Source organism: Marmota marmota, unplaced genomic scaffold, assembly GCF_001458135.2.
Source record: "Marmota marmota marmota unplaced genomic scaffold, marMar, whole genome shotgun sequence".
Taxonomy (NCBI): domain Eukaryota; kingdom Metazoa; phylum Chordata; class Mammalia; order Rodentia; family Sciuridae; genus Marmota; species Marmota marmota.
The window spans coordinates 19277987-19300014 of NW_026000005.1; the positions used below are offsets into that span (position 1 = coordinate 19277987).

At 35.7% G+C, this 22028-nt stretch overlaps 1 protein-coding gene across 2 annotated transcripts in view; it reads right to left on the minus strand.

The window, feature by feature from the left end:
* The window catches only part of Ftcdnl1 (formiminotransferase cyclodeaminase N-terminal like), a 53207-nt gene that overhangs the window by 7038 nt on the left and 24141 nt on the right, over positions 1-22028 (minus strand). The window contains exon 5 of one of the 2 annotated variants that reach the window (XM_015481200.2): positions 7833-8018. The exons of the other annotated variant lie outside the window; for it this stretch is intronic. Coding sequence (XP_015336686.1) covers positions 7833-8018 — 186 coding nt within the window. The remainder of the gene's footprint in view (positions 1-7832; positions 8019-22028) is intronic. 2 annotated transcript variants of the gene reach the window in all.

A 22028-nucleotide genomic window follows, 5' to 3' on the forward strand; every position in this document is an offset into this window, starting at 1 on the left:
TTGCTTATTATTTCAATATCCATCAGAGAAGTGCTTTCTGTGTTCACTCTCCCCTAGACCCTGGTGGTTTGGGGGCTTTGTTGCCTAGCCTCGCTGCCTCATACTAATAGACATTTTTCAGAAAATCAGCACACGGAAACCACATTTCATCTTTTTCCCACACATGTACATAATGAAACATTTCAACTCCCAAGGCTGGGCCTTTTTCTACTGGGAATTCTGCAGGAATGAATCAGATTACAGTATTTCCCTATAATGCTAATTTCATAAAAATTAAATTTCCTAACAGTCAATACATCTTTCTCTTACAATCTCATACATCAATCATTTACTCTAAATATCTTTTAACATTTCACAGAGTACAACTAGAATTTTTTGTTGATACTCATTAATAGAAAACATCCAAACACTGTTTTTCTTTCCACTACCCCTCAATAGGTAATGTTATAAATAGTGCCATTTCCTAAGATCTGTTACACACACCTTCTTCTGACTCAGGAAGACATTTTTACCACAGTTCTAACAAACAGGTGCTGCTGAAGAGTATATACACAGGAAAAGTATATACAGAAAAGTATATACATGAGGGGCTGGGGATGTGGCTCAAGGGGTAGTGCACTCGCCTAGCATGCGTGAGGCACTGGGTTCGATTCTCAGCACCACATAAAAATAAAATAAAGATATTGTGTCCACCTAAAACTAAAAAATAAATATTTTTTAAAAAGTATATAAAAGCATACATATTCAAAATATATCCCTAGTCTAGTGTACTTTGCTATTCCATAGCTTTGATAGGCCAAACCAACATTGAGAAATTCACATGAGGCTTGTCAACTTTGGGAAGCAGGTCACTTTCAAAAAATATTCCTTCAGACAGACCCAATAGCCTCATTCCATACTTCTGTGGGACATTACATCTCTACAGACATGGTATTCTTCCTGTATCCACCCTGAAAATTCCAAGGCCTTTTTTTTTTAACCACTATGTGACTAGTAACTGTCCCTTTTTAGTAGAATTTCCAAAGTGATCATCCCTGATAATAAGGTGAACTCACTACTCAAGATAAATCATTAAAGATAGAACAAGTTTAGATGTTAAGAGGTAAGCACAAAGGTTCCATAAAGAATGCATGTATACAGTGCCCTAACCTGATTTACCTGAATAAAATAAACTCTATTTTTAAAATTCTTTCAACAGTGTAAACTTCATTATTTCTTAGAGAAATAAAATGAAACATCAGAAATAATTAAGAGGCAAACAAATAACATAGTCATTTTTTTGACATATGCTCTTGATATGTATATTTTAAATTCTATCAAACCTCATCTACACAAAAATTTTATTTGGTTTTATTGCTATATCTCACTCAGGCAGTGAACAGAGACAGTTAGTGAATCTGAGATGTTGACCTAATCAGGGTGGCAGTTTTCTCTCCAAGGGGTTATGAGGCCATGACCCATTTTTTTTTTCCTCAGGAGGAGGGAGGAGGCAGAGGAAGAAAGAAAGAAAAGAAAATGTCTCTTTCTGCCCAAATTCATGCTTTTCCAATTTCCTCCACTTAATCTTTCCAAGTCAAAACCAATATGGTGATCCAATTATACCGAATCAAATTCTGCATTTAAATCCAGCAGTCCCATTGACCTTATTTAAATGCTAAATTTGATTTTTTTATGTTAATTTAAACCTACTAAGAAGGTATTTTAAATGAGAGAGATAATTAATCCCAGCAAATCGAATTTCTAGTTAAATGTCATATAATTAAAGTAATTCCATTTTTTGCTCTAAAATTAGAAACCTGATGTGAAAGTTTGTTTCTCAGTTTGCGGTTTCGCTCCTCTCCTGCCTCCTGCAGATTGGCACTCGGCTGCTCTGGTGGCAGCATGAATCCCCTCACTGCAAGGCTAAAATTCCAATTTTATTCCAACGCAACTGTCACAACGCCCTGAAGCAAGCTAAAACAAGGAAAAGAATCTCTGGTATGGTTTTACTTTCCATGTGTTCTTTAATGAAAAATTTATCATTCTAAATATTGGTGTTTACTCCTAGTTAAATACTTTTTTTTAATCAAAAATAAAAAGAAACTGAGATTCAGTTGCTATTATTTCACAGAGAAATATAACAGGCCTGATGTTCTCCTGACAATTCTGTTATTTTCTGGTGTGGAAACACTGTATTTATCATATACTATATGGCTGGTGATTCAGATATTGTGGAGACCTTATGGTGAACTGATATAGATATAAACCCTTTGTGCCAGATTGTTTAAGCAGGGAAAAAAAAAAAAAAAAAAACTCAGATGCACTTAATTAACATCTGATGTGTAGCTTTTGCAAACACAAATGCAATATTTGTGTTTGAGCACTGACAGTAATGACTGTGAACTATGCTATTAATGTCTGGTTTAAAGATGCTTGTGGTAGGACCACGTCTGGAATAACACAAATAAAAAACTGTATTCAGACAAAACAATAGCAAGGAGCCCACTCAAAAAAATGAAAAAGCAGCACTCAGAAGAAATACATGTATTTTTTCCCCTTAAGATCAAAATTATTCTCAAAAATAGTTCCAGACACTTATCATTCTCAATCAATCAAAGGTGAAAAAATTCTATGTATTTCACTCCATAGAAATGAATTTCAGTTTAGGAGGTCAGAAGTTGCTCACGAATATCTTCAGAAGTCCTATTTATTGTCAAGCCCCTCTTTGGTGGCTAGTATTAACTCATGCACAAGAGGAGGTAATGTTATAGGTACAAATATTTGACAATTTTTGTACTTGAAAAGAGATTATAGATTATAATTTGTAGATTATATCACAGTTTGAGTAAATAGATTCTCTTTGACCAATTCAACTCCCTCATTAATTACTTTTTTTCCTGAAAACCTGCTGGCAGGTTGCTGGGTATAAAACATGAAGAAGGTTAAAATAAGGTAAAACTCTTGCCTAACTGTGGTATTCACTTTAGAGTAACAAGCAGAACAAGACATTGGACTTGGATCTCAGGCTCAAAAATATAAACAGTTATTACACCAAAGAAATTAGTTATCATTACATATTGGGACTTTAAATTTTTTTTAGAACATGCACTAAAGAAAAACCACAGCTGAAACTGGACATTTGATGACTAAAGCCATAAAACAAACATAATTGCTAAGTCCAATGCCCCCATAGCAGGAAGAATACAGGACAGTCATCCATGTAGCTGAACCAACAGAAAGGAAAGCTAAGAGAGAACAGTGCAGTACAGGGATGGGAAGAGCTCCCTGTGGATCTGAATTCAAGTTCCACCTTGACAGGACACTGTCCCTGCTCAGCTGTCCTGCAAATGACTACGATGTATTCCTGCTCCAGGAGGAGCTATAAACCTCAATTTTTAGACCTTAAATCTTTCAGAGTCACAATAATTCAGAAAAGTTTTTTACAGAACTGGGTACACATTAACGTCATATAATGAAGCCAGACCAGATGAGGGGACCCCCAGGTGACCTGCCTGCTCCCCAATTTTTCGACTGTATGACAATGCCCTTTTGGAATTCACGCAAAATCTAAGTCATCATGTGTCCATTGTAGATTAAACACTTAGTTGCATACTGAGACCTTCATTTCCATTATCCCAAACAGATTTCTGGTAAAAAAAAAAAAAAATCAAAAAAATAATAAAAATAGTCTTCTTAAAATTAGACTTATTTTAAAATTAGGAATTATTTTCAAAGACCAGGAGAATGTTTGGTGTGGTGCAAACTGGATTATTCAATGTCCAGGAAAGTGCCTGATGATGCATTTATTATTTATAGCAGAAAGAAGTAAGCAAGGGAAGCTTCTCAGTAAGCCATTTAAATAACTAACAGAAACTCCTGGTTCCAAGATGTACCAGTTACCTCCCTCTATGATTCCTGAGGCATCAGACGAAACTACAGTTCAAAGAATTTTCCCTGTATTTCTAAACAGTGATGCCAAATCCAGGCCATTCATACAATATATCAGACAGCAATGTTTAAATTATCCCATAAGTGCTTAGGCTTTCTAAATATGTATGTATAAAGTATTTATTTATAGAACTAAAAGTATCAACTATTACTACTTTGCCCTTATTTATGTTCCCCATGAGCTGGCCAACTACAAACTTCTAGAAGGAATTTGGCTGAAAAGATTTTGTGTGTTTGGCACTAACTAAGGGTGTTAACCATCTCTGAGCTCACTTTTTTCTCTTCTGTTTATAATATTCTTCAGGAACTTCAAAACAGAATCCTGTATCCTTATAGATTCTGCTTCCTCTTGGGTACTGTCACTGGCATGTTGACAAATTGTGTTCAGTTGTTAGCATCAGTCATATCTATTAAATTTTTTCAGGAAAAGACAAAAACAATATGTTTAGGTTCTTCTGTTTTGGTGAGTGGAGTGGAAAAATATGTTGGAAAACACTGACATAACAAAAAAAGGTTAGAAAAATAGATATAAAGCCATTAAATTTTTTAAAATAAGGGGAAAAATGCTATTACTGGCAATGAAATTCATTGAAAAATTTGGATGAATAACACTTCTACCCTACTGAAACAAGAGTTATAAATTCTATTTCATTGGCTATTACTTCAAAAGATGAAAACAATTTACTTCTTTCTAGATAAAATGTTTCTAAGAAAGAATATGTGCAATTAAGGTAACCTAAGATTTCAGCTGAGTCTTAAATTCCAATGACTATATGTTTTGGTGGACTATTAGAAATGAATTATTCCTTCTTAAAGCATTTTATTTTTCTTCTACTAGCACCCTCCCTGAGCCTCTTAAATAAGGGCTGAATGATGGTCAACTCATAATATTCACGTTTCTTCTGCAAACTCATTTTTTACTTTTGGTCAGCATATCTTGGTGAAAAAAGACATCTGGGAAAAGATTTCTGTTACTTTTCCCTTCTTATCACTAATTATATATCAAATCTAATCTGGATAAATGCATTGAAATGTAGCTTGTATAAAATTAACCACTGATAAGCCTTAATAATTATCCTTCAAGGAAAATGATGGCAATAATCAGAAGATTGATTTAAATATGTCATGAAAATAAGCTGGAAAGTTTAGAAATTTAAAAATGTTTTTCTAATGCATATGTGATATAAATTAAATACATAAACATATGTATTTTACAATACTGAGATCATACTATTTATACTATTTTTTTATGCTTTGGCCTTGACACGGGCTATTCCCTCTGCCTAAATCTCCTCACATCTCCAATGTGGGCTATTGGACTCACTCCTTCCAGTCTGTGTTCCATATACTGATTGTACAATGAGGCCTAAATTGGATCACACATTTTAAATCATAATTTTTCTCACCGAAGAATTTGTAATGCCCTTGTTCTGTTCCTTTTTTTCCTTCTTTCTTTCTTTTGGCTTTAACACTTATTACTTTTTAAAAAACTATACAATTCATTTATTTATTAAGCTGTTTATTTTCTGTCTGTTTCCTTACTCCTCCCCCAACTACTAAGTTCTTAGAGAGCATATGAATTCTATTTTGCTCACTGATGATAATGCCTGGTAGTTTACTGAATATGTATTTGTTGCATCAATTAACTACAAATTCTCTCTATATTAGATTATATTTTCCATGTCTAAAAATTCTTCTAAAACTTAATTCTGGAGAATATGACATAGCTAATCATTCCCAAATAACAAACATTTACATTGTTTCCAGAATTTGCTCTCATAAATAATGCTTCAATAAATACACTGATGCTTAAGTACTGATACCTTTTATTATCTCCTTAGGATTTATCACTAAAACTGGAATTCCTAAGAGGCAATTTTTAGAGCTCTTGGTACATTTCACAAACTCACTTCCAAAAAGTTTATACCAATTTACACTAGCATTGGCAGAATGAGTGTCTCTAACTACATTATCACCAGTACTAAATATTACCTTTAAAATATCATCTTTAAACATTTTTGTGCCAATTTTGGCATCTTAAAGTTTTAACTTGAGATTTACAGATTTTGATGAAATTCTGCATGTAAATCACAGATAACCATGTGGAATAAAAATAGAGAAAAATCAGAAATCCCCCTGGGTTGTCCATTTCAAATCAAACAATATAAAATAGGTAATGATGGAGTACAGATACTGATTATTCCAACCATAGGTAATCAATCAACAGATCAGACTGGAAGCAATGTTCACCTTGATTTAAACAATTATATAACACATTTGTTCTTGGGAGATTAAATATGAATAGGGATGATATTAGCATTTGGTCTTAAACTCAGATGTGACATACAGATCAGTTTAAAATTCTTCCCAAAACTTATTCTGACAGCACAACAAAAATAAGAATTGATATGTATGCTGAACCTAAGGCTAAAACCAGTTCTGTACTCTAACACCAGAATACCTCTTCCAAACTCTTGTCCACTGACTGTAATCCCAGCCCACCTGGCACTGAGCTGACTACATTTGTGGTATAATCCCTTCAGTCTTTAGGAAGGCTCAAATTAGAAACCAGGAAATAGATTTCTGAAAATTTAGTCATAAAACTTACACATCTCCATTTGTGAGACAAATCATGGAAAAATATGTCAAATTGGCAGAGAGCAATCAGTTTCTTCCTTTTTTCTCTAACAAAATACTGAACAAAAAACATCTATAACAACATTTTTATAAATCTCCACTTTATTGGGAAAGAAAAATAACCCTTTAGTACTACTGTGTTGGGCACTTAACAGACATTATTTCAACTTCACAATATTATAAGGGAGACACTAATACAATGTCCACTTTATAGATGTGGGAATTAAACTTTTCTGAGATTGAGAAACTCTCCAAGGTCACACAGACCAGGATTTGAACTTGGCTTTAAAACCTGTGTATTTCATTGCACAGCTCTAGGTGATCATATATATTATTTATTTAAGAGCAGAATTCTGGAGTTATGTCTATGTGTAAATGATTCTGAAGGCTTTGGCAGAGCTGTGCCATAAGAAATGTGTATCTTATGTTCATCCTCCTGCTCCTGGGGTATTTGGTATTTTAGTAACTGCTAAGGTATTAGCTAACCACCCAAATCTGACCCAACATGGCTTATTTTGTGACATTTACACAAGAGTTTTTAGATGAAAGAATTAAGACTCAAAAGACCCTAGGATAGTGGAGTGCAGGTAACAGGGTCAGGACTTTGCTTTTTCTAAGGTAATCCCTATAGAATGAGGTGGGGGGTGAAGGCCAGAATGTCAAAGGGAGGCAAAAGTTGATAAGATCCAGGGGAAAGAAATACCTTTCTCTCTGGTATTTCTGCTCTCTTGTTCTAGAATCCCATTGTCTAGAAAAGCTTTGCTCCAGGGTGCCGCTAGAACGGACTTGCAGCTGTAAACACCAACTTGGTCATGCTAGATGCCCAAGTACTGAAATATCTTCCTACCAGCTAGAAGGAACCTTGACCTAAGTCCGCACTCCCTGTATCTCCCGAGTATCTTCATCACACTGGGGACACAGATCCACAGTCAGAAGAGATGGGGCCTCTAGGATCCTGACACCAGATCTGCATCCATTCTTAGTCTCAGAGGTCATGTTGCAGGGTTTGCTATATACCTTTGATATCCTCCCTGGGTGCCCCATGAAATACCTGACCAGAGCTTCAGTAAGGCTCACTAGTAAGCTTATGAGTGCCTAGTATGGAACAGAACTGAAAAAAGATCCTCACCAGGTACAAGGAGAAGCCACTAATGTAAGTAACTCTCCTATCATTATAAGGGCCTGACCAAACAAGGGGTCCTCAGGATGCTATTATCATGAATAGAAAAAAAAAAAAAACAGAACAGAGCTAAGACCACACTTAGAACCTGTTAGACCACATCTTCGGGCAGGTGCAGCTCCCAGGTCAGGCTCAAGAGCACTGAAATCCCTCCTTGTGAACCAGCCCAGCTGCTTCCTTCTCTGAACAAGACTGCGCTTCTTAGGCAGGTCTGCTTCAACAAAGAGAAACACACTGCAGCCAGGAACGTGCAGGACCAGGTCCTTAGCGAGGCCTATAACATGAGAAATATTAACAAAATCAGGCCCAATAAAATAAGAGAAAGTATTTAATTTTTGCTATGGTAGTAAAATGAAATTAACAAAAAAATTATCACTTTAACCACTTCTTAGTGTACACTTCAGTGGCATTAAGTTGCATACTGTCGTGCAGCCATGACCACTAATACATAGAATTCATACAAACTAAAAAAATCAAAGTTTGAGCATAATTAATTTTCCCTCTACATTAGTCCCATATAAATGTTTTCCTCTAAGCAAGGAAGCTTGAATTTCTAACCCATTACAAATCTAATTTCACAAAGAAAATGTATCACTTAGATTAACAAAATCAGGGCTTTCAATTTTGAACACTTTTACAATAGTCCCAATTTGTATATGTTATGAGGAGATATAAAAAGTTAAAAGCACAACAGCTAGATCTTCATTGTCTAATATGGTAGCCCCTGGCTACATATGCTATTTAATTTTAATTTTTGTTAATTGAAGTTAACTAAAATTTAAAATTAGGGGTTTTTAGTTGTACTTGCCACATTTCAAGTGCTCAATAACTGAAGCTCATGGTCTTCATATGGATCATTAATGTCATCACTGAAAGTGTCATTGGATAGCTCTGGGAAGATACTCTGTAAGGAATCCTAATACATAAACATAATTGGAGGCTACTTCAAAAGATAGAACATTTTCAATCTTCCTTTACCATTCTTTTAAACATTTGGATTCTCTGTACCTGACTTAATCTTCTTAATGCACAATGAAGAATTTTTCTCCTGTTTTTTCTAGATTTCTAGGTCCTTCAGAGGACCTGTGCTTACAGCTATCACATCTTTCCAAGGGGCTAATTACAGTCCACTGGCAGCAAGTATAGCAAAAGCATACATCTTTCTGTCTGATAATGTAAAATGTAGGTACTTAGGGACTTTGGGTACAGGCCTTCAGGGCAGCAGGAAAGTGGGACTTCTTTATTTGGAGGTACTTCATGGGCCATCAGAGTTGAGATAGGGACTCTGTCCACAATAAGCACAGGAACCTTCCCAACAACAATTTTAGGATTTGTTATTTGTCCATTTGTTTCTAGTGTAGACTGCCTTGTTGATGGAAGGAATGAAATATGAATGACACTAAAAAAAAAAAAAAAGGTTTTGTACCACTAAAGGCACAAAAAATCTTGGGAAATGTTCTTTAAGTCAGCAGAGACTGCAGCATTGAAAGCCCATGAAGTTGTAGACACCATGAAGCTCAAAAAAAAAATCTCCTAAATTTATTTTAGCTTAAGTCATTTGTGCTTCTTTAATACCACTTAAGATACCAAAGGGCCACAGTTCCTAGGGGAAGGAATGGGGACAGAAGCCAGGGACACAGTCAACTGAGGTTAAGGAATTACAAAATAATGTTTAAGCACTTAGCTAAATTGTTCCTCAAATCTGGAATGGCAGCGGGAAGGAGGAGGTAAGAGAAATGGGAGAACATAAGGAGAATTAAAATGTTAAGTCATCTGAACATCTGACCACTATCCAAATGTTTCTGGTCACGTATATCTGCTCCAACCAAAACTTAAGAATGACTCACACTTTGGCTGCTACAGTAGCCTAAAGCATAAAATACAATGCCTCAGAGTCTCTCCCACTAAATACTCTAACACGTTTTCTGGCTTTGACCATCCAGGTCAGCACCTTTATCTGGAACTATAATTCTGGAGTACTGTCTATGTTTATATAGCCCAGAATATCTGCTAAGGAGTATTCCTGAAGCTTGGCTTCTAAAGGGCAAAGCACTGGGACATATTTGCAGTAGCAACCCCTACCTGTCAGCAACTGGTGGGGATTGAGGTCAGGGGTAGAAGAAATAACATATGCATTTAGGCCAGGATTGAATACCATAGGGTTGAACACCATTGCTGCTCCTTAATAGCTATTAGGATCTTAAACAATTGACTTGACATCTCTGAGTGTGAACTTCTCTGTCTGTAAAATGGAAAAGAAAAATAGCTCCCTCTGAAGCACTAAAACATTATCTAGAATTTTGTCAATTAAAAGATAAAATAAATGTTTATCCTGCTTTTCCTGTATGAATAGTATTTCAAAGAAGTCAGAGGGCCCAAATTGATGAGGAAAAAAATTTAAATATTTTTTAAAACCCAAGGAATAAACATAGAAGTAATGATAGAATCAGAAAACCAGCATTTTGCACCCAAAGAGTCAAATTGCTTTAGCTAAAGATTAGCAGTGGGTAAAAATCTCCTGAAAAGTCCACTAGGAACTTTACAATGGCAGACAAAGGCAATTTTTGTTTGCATCACCAGAAGTGATATAATCAGACATAGTAGCCTACAGATAGGATGCAGTATGAAGCACACAGCCGACCTTTGAAGAATTCTTGCCCAAAATATTAAACTTCAGACCAATCAAGTCTCTAAAGCTAACTTATATACAAGAAATGTGAAGGATGAAGTTAAATTAAATTACACTTAACATTTAAATACACTATAAAGAAGCAGACAGAACTAGAATGTGAAAATTTTATAGGACAACTGAGAGAGAAAAAACTGGAAGGAGATTGGTCTTAGATTAAGAGATTTAGAGACAAAACGATCAATGTGATGTGTGAACCACATTAGATCCAGAATCAAGTAAACCCACCACAGAATGATGTTTGCCTAGATTATATACTGGGTGTTGGAAGGTATCAAAGAATTATAGTTTTCTTGGATGTGATAATGATACTGTGATTATATAAGAAAATATTTATATTGCAAAGAATATGAATTATGTAGGGAGTAAAAAACATGATCTTTAGAATTTGCTTTAAAAATATTTAATAAAACCAAAGGAGAAAAAAAGAGGAAGATTAAAGGAGTGGAAAAAATGATGAAAAATAAAGAAAAAAGAAACAGGTCTTTGAATGGATAGAGAGATTAAGGCTGGATGATTTCAGAAAAGCATCTAGCTCAATGCCTGATCCACAGCAGTCAATCAGTAAACACTAGCTTCCTTTTCCTTCTTCAAGGTACACCCCTGTTCTGGACTGTGAATTGTGAAAACTCTGAATATCCCCCTAGACTGGCATATTCCTATTTTCCAAAAATACCCAGATATTTTAACAACACCCCTCTTCCATGATCTTTTCTACATAATTCACTGTTTTCTAATGAAGCAAGAACATGATATATTTCATTATTCTCCTTACCATAAAGAAACAACCAGGGCTAAAATGATATTTAGGCAGTATAATAAACTCTTCACACCCAAGGAAATAAATAACATTTGTGTTCCTAATGATTTCAACCTTGAGGGCCTACAGCAGGTAGATATTTGGAATTTTGCTGAAAAGCAAAGTTAGACAGATTGCATTTCAAAGAAATATATTTATTCAGATGATTGTTTATTACCAAGTTATTTTATTTGTGGTATACATTGTATATTCAAAACAACTAGTTTTAATTTTATCATGTGGTTTTCTCAATGTGCCTATGTATAACTTATACCTTTTATAATTTCAAATATCCACATCATACAAATCAAATTGCCTCCTTAAAGAAGATACAATTTATAACTACTTCAAGGTCAAGTCTGTGGGAAACCCAGTCTCCTCAGCCTTTAGGTAAGTGGTGGTATTATTCCAAGCAACAGTTCTGTGCACCTTTGCTGAAAATCCACTGATGATTGTAGCTCTCTAAGCTGTTCATCCCACCTCCCCCTGCAGCAGAATCAGATGTTTCCAAGCAGGGACTCCAGAACTAATCCCCACTTCATATCTATGCTCTCATCCCACTGGAATTCATTTCTTCCCCTTAGAAGTTCATGTGATATCTTAGAGCTCTTATTAATTTTTATCAATAGCAACCCATCTAATCTGCTTATATTACATAGTTAATTGTGAGATTTTGCTTCCAGTTCTAAGTTCCACACTCCCTGAAGAAAATAGCTATAATTTCTCACTAACCATTTGTTAAACCAAATAAACTGCCTTTGATTCCAGAGCAGACAGAAATGAGAGTAAAAGGTCATTATGGTAATGAACGAGAACTGAGTACACATATCCTAGTTAGAAACTCTGACACCAACTTTCCACCATTGTGTTCCCATTGATGTGCTGCTCAGTGGTCTGATCTACATCAGTCAAAGCTACTTGTACCTGGGATACTGGAGCCACTTGGTCTTGTCAGACAGAGGATACTTTTGAATCTCTTGTTCAGAAGGAATACAATGCCAACAGATAGTCTAGAACTAGGCAAAACAAAACTGCAGCTTCCTAAATTGCTTGGTATTAAAAGACTGATTTTATGAGTTTCTCTTCCATTTTTAACAAGTTTTTCCCACCACTTAGTAGTTCTAATCTTTCCATTTTCTCTGGTTGTATTTTGAAATGGCTGATTTGATGACAATACTCTCCCCCCATATGTATGCCTTCATGATTGGTTGGCCTTACAGACTGAAAAAAAAATGATTTTTGAACATTTCCATACATGTATATTTAGCACTTTTAATTCTAACTTTAAAGACTAAAAGTCAGTTATATTCCTCTTTGCAAAGAAGAATCAATGCAATGAGATATTTCTCAATCCAATGAGAAGTGTAAGCCTCATATTCTTAATATGAATGTCTTCTAAGTCTATGACAGATATAAGTGGCTGAAATATGCAATCGTAAAAAAAAAGGACATGAAGACAATAGTTAAGAATTTGCTTAATTAAATGTACCTGCCTGTCATACTTCAGCAGCCCACATTTCATATTGATAGTGGTATTTAATGCTATTCTTTTTCCTTCTGCTTTTGTTTCTTTCAGTAGCACTTTAGTCCTACTGGTATAAAGAGACTTGAAATTTAACTGTTAAACAGAATTGCAATTCAGCAGCTCAAGGAACATAACTTATAAGCTTAGTCTTCACTTAGTCTTTGAACATTCTTGATACCAGCCAAAATGCACAACTTTGAAAGAAACCTCAAGTCTGTCACTCGCTTTCTCTAGGAATAAATCTCTTTCCTCTGATCTGATGCACGAATATGTAGTTTGTCATTATTATTCTTAAACAGAACTCCAGTGATCCTCGAAAAAAGTATCAAATCTTCATAAGCACATAAGAGTATTTTCCAACCTCTTGCACCTCAGACTCAAATCAAGTAGAGGGGAAAAAAAAAAGCACAAAATCTAAAAATTAAACTGGGTGCTAGACTTGAAATCTTATAAGCATCCTCTAGTTTTAGTATAGCTCTCTTAATATAGCCAAGTTTTTTGTTTAGTTGATTTTTTTATTTATGTATTTTTTAATGAGAAGGGGGGAAATTCTCTTTCAGAAGTGATAAAAAATCTCTCAGATGGTGAAACAGATAGCCCTAAAAAGTTTTTGCCTAAATCCATACACATACCTAAAATAAAACTGGCCGATTAATCTTGCTATAGTAGTTTAAAAAGAGTGGCATTTGAAAATACAGTATAGCAGTGATGCTACACTGTCTAATTAAGTGCAGACTAGGAAAAATTATTCTTAGTTTAGTGTATGGAAGGGGGGTGGTGAAAATTTCTCTCTTTGCAATTCAAAATTATTTTAAAGATAGAACATTTCTTTTCCAATGTCTTCATTAAACAGAGCTGTTAAGAATTGTCTCCCAACCATCCCCAAAGACTACAAAGCTAACCAGTATTCACCCCATATGCTCGGCTTTGAAGTGTGAAGCTGTGACCATCCCACTAGACTTTTACACCACCATCAAAGCCATCTCATTACGCCCAGTGCTGAGAGTTAAAGCGCGGGGCCGTACCCGCTCCAACACAAACACTGCATTAACAAAGCAACCACAATATTCCTCCCCCACATCGCTAGAACTTGAAGAAATTTTTACCATATGTACACATGCACGAGATACAAAAATTTATTGTGCTAGAACATCACTGAGAAGTACATTAAACATGCTGACTAGAACTGGATGTTATTCTAAAGGACTGGAAAAATACAAAATGCAGCTGATCTTTATGATGAAAGAGCAGAAACATTAGGCTGAAATATGAGATCAAGTGCAATTCCTAAATTGCATTTCGACTGACACATTCTGTTGCCTGTTCTTTCTTGAAGTAGCAGAAAATCACTTAAGGGGGAAGCAGAACTCTATTGCACATCACTGGATGCTACTGTTTACTTTGTCATGAATCATTTCAAAAAGACAAATAAGGTTAGATATAATGATGTACTGATAGCAACATTTATGATTCAAAATGCTTGCATCTCTGAATTGTCCATTTATTATTGGTATGGCCGTAAAAAATAAAATGCAAAGAAAAAATGTATCAACTATTATAGTAATGAGGTCTGGATAAGCACTTGATTGATCTTCATGTTAAAAAATATTTTTAAATGTTTAAACCTACCAATTTCATTCCTTTGTATCTGCTCTAGCAAAAGTCTTGCATTTATGCACAAGAGCTATTCATGTATATTCATTGCTGCATTATTGGTACCAGGAAAAATGGGAAACAATCTGAATGTTCACAATCAAGAAAATAGGTAAATGTGATATATTCATACTATGATAACTATGCAGCAGTTAAAAGGAACGAGCTAGATCTATATGTAATTCTATGGATAGATTTCCAAGATATCTTACTGAATGAAAAATGTATAGTCTGATACCATTTGTAATACAAACATACACAAGCAATTCTATGTTGGATTTATGGGTATATGGTAAGCCCTCCATATTGAAAATATATTCTGTATCTGCAGTTTCAACCAACCATGGATCAAAAACTGCATCTGTATTGAACATATACAAACTTTTCTCCTTGTCATTCCCTAAACAATACAATAACTATTTACATATCATTTGTTTTGTACTTGGTGCTATAAGTAATCTAGAGATAAACTGAAATATATAGGAGGATGTCCATAGGTTATATGCAAATACTATGCCGTGTTATATAACAGAAGAGAGCATATGCAGATTTTGTTGTCTACAAGGGGTTCTGGAACCAATCCCCAGTAGATAATGAGGGACAACTGTACATAGATAAGCCAGTAAAAGCCTGGGGAAAATTCTGGATTGAGGGATACTATACTTAACTATAACTTGGCAAGTGCTGATTCAGGAAACTAGGAATGAGAGTGGTGATCAGAGGTGAATTCAAATGAAAAACTAGGAACTATCCTCTGTCTTCATTATAAAGAGAAGAATTATGTGTCCCAACTCCTAACATCCAATATACTTTCATGGAGATATTGATATAGATAAAGGTATTCATAAAAGTAAATGGTATATTAAGACTTTGGAGCATATTATATATATATGTATATATATATACATATATACATACATATATATATATATATACATATATATACACATATATATACACATATATATGTATATATATACATATATATATATACAATATATAGCATATTATATGTATGTATGTGTATATATATGTTTAGATATGTATATACATATATATACACACACAGTATTTTTCCAGGAAGCTTATTATTTCTTTATAGGACATAATGCTGATGTTTTTACTACTTTCTGGTATGGTATCATTTATTTAGAGAATGGCATTTTCCTGAATGACTTATTTAATTTATACTGTACTCAGTAACTTATTTTAATTTGTTCTATGGTCTAATTATTTCATGTACAGATTTCATGGCCCCTGCTTTGTTGTGGGAGGATATTCTATTATACTTCTCTGAGTCACAAAAGCATTTCCTATGGGAAACAGAAGCATAACAAGCATTCCGATACTGTGTGGATATTCACAAACACCTCTCCATTTATCTTCTCTGAGATAGATGCTGAATATCATTTTGCAAATAAGAACTGATATGGGATAAGCTATTTGCTACAAAACTCAGAATTTTAAAGCTGAAAGCACTCTGGACACCTCCTGCTCAAGTGGTTTTTAACATCTTGACTTGTAATCTCTTTTCTCAAAATGAAACTTATTTGGAATATTGATACATAAAACAGACAGGGATCCCCCCCCACCAGTCTTTATGGTGAAAGGGAATAGCTTGGGCCCCAACTGTTCAGCACTCCTCTCCATAGGCCATACAGGATCACTGAAAATAATGATAGACAGAGTACCACAGAGGTCTTAAATATAGTCATTTCTTATAACCATTCTCATAGGATCTTATCATTCTCCCTTTTATAGATACAAAAAAAAAAATAAAAAAGACTGTAAAAGAGACTAAAAAAAAAATTCCTAAAAAGCCAGTTGACAAATAAAGGATTTGAACTCATGTTGTTCACTCCCTAAATTCTTATTTTACCTTCTTACCATTTGGCTTTCCTGTCTAGTTACTCAACATGATATCATTGGTTAATTCAGGATGATCAGAAATTTACAGGCAGGTATCCATTTATATATAAGGGGTGGATGGGAATGGTATCAGGCCTGTCACTTCCTAATATTGCTTTCCCCATTAATAATCTCTTGCTTTCTTTGGGGGATTATAGAAAAGCCACCTCAAAGAATAGTTCAGGCAGAACATGGCAGAGCCTTGGGGATGACCAGAACCCTCTCTGATGGAAAACTGTATGCATTCAGCTTGGCATGACTGCAAGCATCTTGAGTGGCAACGACCATGAATGTCCCAGAGCAACCCTAGTTAGTGTTTTCCTGCACAATTTCTCTGCTCACTATAAATTGACAAAACTATTAGAGTGGTAGGTAGAACTTGACAATCAGACCCTGGCACCAGGAAGGTGCCTGACTCTTTGATATCAGCTTAAAATAAACCAGGCTTGGGCGAAGACATGGAAGAGAGCATCCACAGATTTTGGTATCCACCAAGAGGTTCTGGAACCAATCCCCAGTAGATAATGAGGGACAACTGTACACAGATAAGCAAGTAAAAGCATGGGGAAATTCTTGTTTGAAGGATACTATATACTATAACTTGGCAGGGGCCTATTCAGGAAACTAGGGATGAGATGGTGATCAGAGGTAAATTTTAACCTTACTTACACTACTTAAAATGTTTTGAAAGAATTTAGAAAATTTCTATGCAATTCTAATAAATATACGGTTGTAACTATTCTTTGTTCCGCTGCTGTCTTAATGGAAAACTAACCAATATACATGCCCCTCCTTCTAACACAAATTGTGGGAATCCACTTGTATTTGCTGCTGCTCAGGACCACACTGTGTTAGTAAGTCCCCCAATAAATGTACTCTGTGCAATCCTAGCTGTGTCTTCCTTGGGTTTAACAGCACCCTGGGGCCAGGTAGTTCTGGAACAAAAACATAGCAGTAATGTATAAACAGCCCTCAACCCAAAACCTACTGCCTATAGCAGAGTTAATTTGACTTTTCCACTCATTCTGTGCTCCCCCAAATAGCAAGCATATGGCTCACATGAGTTTGTTTGTTTTCCTTGTGTGTGCTTGGCTCCTAAGCATCTTCCTGGCCAATGCCACTGGCTATAGACAATAATCACCATCTCTCAGTATTCTCAAACCCAGCTCTACCTCAAGAGTCAAGTCCCGCCCTCTCCCTTCTAGTCGCTCCTCTCCTCTCCACTAATTTTTAGGCAATGCCTATTTCTATGTATTCCACTCTGACCTTTTTTAATATCCTTTGAGAGAAAAATCTTACCCAGAGTTGATGTTTACTTCTACAAGGAGACAGTTCAGCTTGTTTTGCTCTCTGTTACAAGTTGAACTGTTTCCCCCCAAATTCATATGTTGAAGTCCCATCCTCTAGAATCTCAGAATGTGACCTGATTTGGGGATAGGGTAATTGCAGATGTATTTAATTAAGATGAGATCATGCTGGAGTAGGTTGGGCCCCTAACCCAATATGACTGGTGTCCTCATAAAAACGAGAAATCTGGACACAGATAATATACAGGAAGAATGCCATGTGAACATGAAGCAAGTCATGTACAAGCCAAGATGGAACAGATCCTTCCTCAGCCCTCAGAAGGAACCAATACTTCTTACACCCTGATCTCAGACTCCCAGACTCTAGAACTATGAGACAATACATTTCTATGAAGTCCCCTAGTCTGGGATACTTTGTTACCCCAGTCCTAGTAACTTAAAACACTAGCCTTTCTCCCTCCCAATTTTCATCCCCTGCTGGGGAGTCTGAGAGAAACTGGGTATGTATGGGCCTGCCTCCAAAGCTCCTGCGTTAATGCAGGAATGCTCAGAGGTGAAATGATTGGACTGCGAGAGCTGTAACCTAATCAATCCATCTTAATTTGAATGGCAGTTTCAAATTCAGGAAAAGACAAGTGAACTATTTATTATGACCTCTTCTCAAGCCCCACTCCAGAACTCTAATCTCCCTGGGGGCAGCAAGTGAGAGACCTCCCTCTTTCTCTGTTGTCTAATTCTGTTGCCATGATATAAAACTTAAACCCTGCTTTCCCAAGGCCTCTGTTTTTGACTGTCGGAAATTCAAACATGATCACTGATTGCTACTTCCTCATTCTCATTAAGCAGACAACTCAAGTGGTAATGCATATGCTATGGAGGAAAGACAAGCATAAGTAATATCTTGAGATATTGTCTTACAATATATTTGATTAGGTAAAACTAGAGGTGGATTATTTACTATATGTAATTTTAATAGTCACATAATAAATGATAAAACATTTAATGATTCTAAAGTTATTATATATCATAAAATTATAACAATTGTTGCTGTCATTATGATTATCACATTCTTGAGTCTTTTGAAAAGCATACCCTTACTCCACCAATAGAGACCAGGTTGATGGGTAGATGGTTGCATAAGGGTGTGGAGGACTTGGGTTTATGTTCTTCATCTTCTAGGCCTTCAATACCATTAACATTATGTCATTGTTTCAGAATTTTCTAATGCAAATGGCATTGATGCTGGAAGTCTCTATAAATTCTAGGAAGGAGAGGTATGAAGGAAAAAGAATTCAGGAAAAAAAGTATCTCCAAGATTAGGGGATCTGGGCTTAAAAAGTTAGCTTGGTATTCAGTTACCTGCTACAGACCTAGTAGGTCCACATTCTCGAACATACCTCAGCAGCTGCATAAAGTATATTTGTGAGTGCTGTATGCACCTATAGAAAACCAGAAGTGTAAGGCCCCTGCATCTTAAGTGCCTCAAGGCTCCTTTGCCAGTAGGTGGTGAATGTTTAATGTCTCCCATAGTGACTTATCATACAATTCTGAGTATTCCACGAGACCCTTTTCCTAGTGAAGTATTTGTCACAAGTTGTGGGGGAAGCTCCCAACTTTTTTATGTGACTTCTGGACTAGATAACAATTACAAGAAGTGTACAGTTCATCAACAAATATTTCTTGCATTCCATCAATTACAAGAAGTGTATAGTTCATCCACAAAGATTTCTTGCATTCCATCTCTTCATCCCAATGAGGAGATTCTTATAGGACATTTATTCTTGTCACTATTTTAATCAAACTTATTCAGTAAGTATGAAGAGTGAGATAGGAAATGAAGAAAAGCTAGTCCCATGGTATATTATCACAGCTGGGAGCAACTGGGAGTTGATCCTGCTGAAATGAGCCTCAGAACTCTCCATCTCAAGGATGAAAGAGGAGAGCATTTAGCTACCAGCTCAGTCCTCCCATGGGTCAAGGGTTTTTCAATGGAGTGTTAACTTGCTGGTGCTTCAGGTTGCAGCAAAGCCAATATTAGAAAAGACTATAGCCCTTTCAAGTATAGTTGCATTCATCCAGTATTTTGGTCTGGGACAATTAGGTTAGTTCATTCCAAGTCTCCCATCTAGCCTTTACCTTCCTCATTAGTACCTGTTTTACAGTGAAAGATATGATCCTCTTACATTTACTAAGGCTATAGTAATACATATTTGTGAAAAATTTGATAACTCTCCTTTATGATTGCGATGTCCTAAAGGAACTGGAAATCAATCTTCATGGTTTAAGTACTTTGCTAAAGCACAATACCTCTTTTTTCAGCTTTTTATATGGTGGCAGTATCCTATAATTCTCAAACTAAATGCTAGGCCCTAAGTATATTTATAGCTGTAAAATCTACTATTGTTTTTATACCATGGCAATGAAGTGTGTAGCAGTGTCGATGGTGCTAAAACTATACCAGAATCCAGCACCTAAATTGACTAATCTCAAACAAATTCAATGCTGTTTTATGAGACAATCTCCATAGCAACTGGAGAATCAGAGTAGAAAATTCTTGAAGTGAAAAGTTGCTCCTGATTTGCCAGATCAGCCCATGTTTTGACAATCTGTAATGAGGTAATCAAAGGGTCTCAAGACTACCATACAAGTGTTGACACTCTGTGAATCTGTCATGGCACATGTCCTCTAAGTCATAAAAACACTCAAAAAAATCTACAAGACTGATAATTGTAATCAAATTCATTAATGTTTTATATATTTGAAATGAAATAAAAAATAAAAATCAAACACACAAGGGCTATTTTTTCATTTGTATAACTTTAACTAGCACTTGATCTTTCCCATCTCCTAAATAATAACCTCAATTTATATGGAGGGCAGAAACATCATTTCATTTGATCAATAACATTAATGACATTAAAAACTACTGCCCCATCATTTATAAAACTCATAGCTATGGTTCAGACTTTTTAAGCTGAACATTCTGAGCCTACATAGAAGGTAGGCACATTTTCACTAGGAAATCACAGGGAGAATTTGCCTAAACACCTTTTGCCTAACACCTCTCTTCTAACACTCAAGCTTCCTCATGAAAGTTGGTTTGCAGGCAAAAGGGTCATGTGACAGAGACACTGGCTCCTGCATGTGGAACAGTGAGTAAAGGAAGCATGGAAGTCCAGAGAAAACCACATGGAGAATTATACCAAACTTAGAGAAGTCCAGAAATACAGACAAAATACCTTCAAAGCTGAGTAAAAGTTAAAGAGTGTTCCTAAACATTTATCAATGATTCCAAATTCATAATTAAAATCACCAAGAATTAAAGAAGTAAAAACTTCAAAGATGGAAGTGTACATCTATATGTTTCTTTCATTTCTACCAAAACCACCAAGAGAAAGATAGTAAAGAGACTTATGTTTAAAGCATTTACTCAAACAGAAAATGAAAGAGGAGGCAATAGCATTGGAAGTTGGAAAGAATAAATGAGTGGTAGATGACTTAGCAGAACTCAGGCAGCAAAAGAGACAGCAGAGAAACAACCTGACTTACATGACGAACACCTGGAAACAGAACTTGTAGGACGAAGTGTGTTTAAGGGCAGTTAGGTCCCACCCAAGCTCCACACAGACAGGCAGCTGCCTTAACTCTTCCCAAAGAGGTGAAACCACAAGGTATCTGGCTGGAAAGTATGGGGGGCACAGTAGAGGCACGTGTGATTCATGAAAAGCAAGGAATTAGGAGACATTTACAAAGCTAAGAACTTTGGGGTCTTCTTTCAGGACACTGGCTGTTCCTCTACATTCTGGACTAAAGACTAGAAGATCCTTCTGTAGGGAATTTCAACAGCCCAGGAGAAAGACCAAAATAACACTTGTATGGGAGTTCCCCAGAGAAACACTGGCTCACCCTACACCTGAAACCCAATATACATACTAAAAGTATACACTTAGTCTTTTGGTGTTCACTCAGAGTACCTTCAAATACTAAGAGGGATCAAAAGACATCTAAGGAAAACAGAAGAAAAACAAGTACATTGGGGTTGGGGGACTACTGACACTACACAAGAAAAAAATGCCCAAATTATCCTTTGTTAATGTATGCATGAGATAAGGCCAGGACATTATATTAACAAACTGAATAGGACATTCAGAGAATAAACAAATGCTCGTGAAAATTAATATAGAAGAAATGAAAAATTTATTGAAGGCTTGAGAAATAAAGTAAAGAAATACACCAGAAAGTACAGCAAAAATATAAACAGATATAAAATAAGAAAAAATAAAAGAAATGTCGATTAGTAGAAAAATTCTACTATAAAAAAGGGCTTCCTATCCCCCAAAACCAAGGCTGAATGTTCTCTTTGATACGTGGATGCTAACTCACCATAAAAGGTGCTCGGGTGG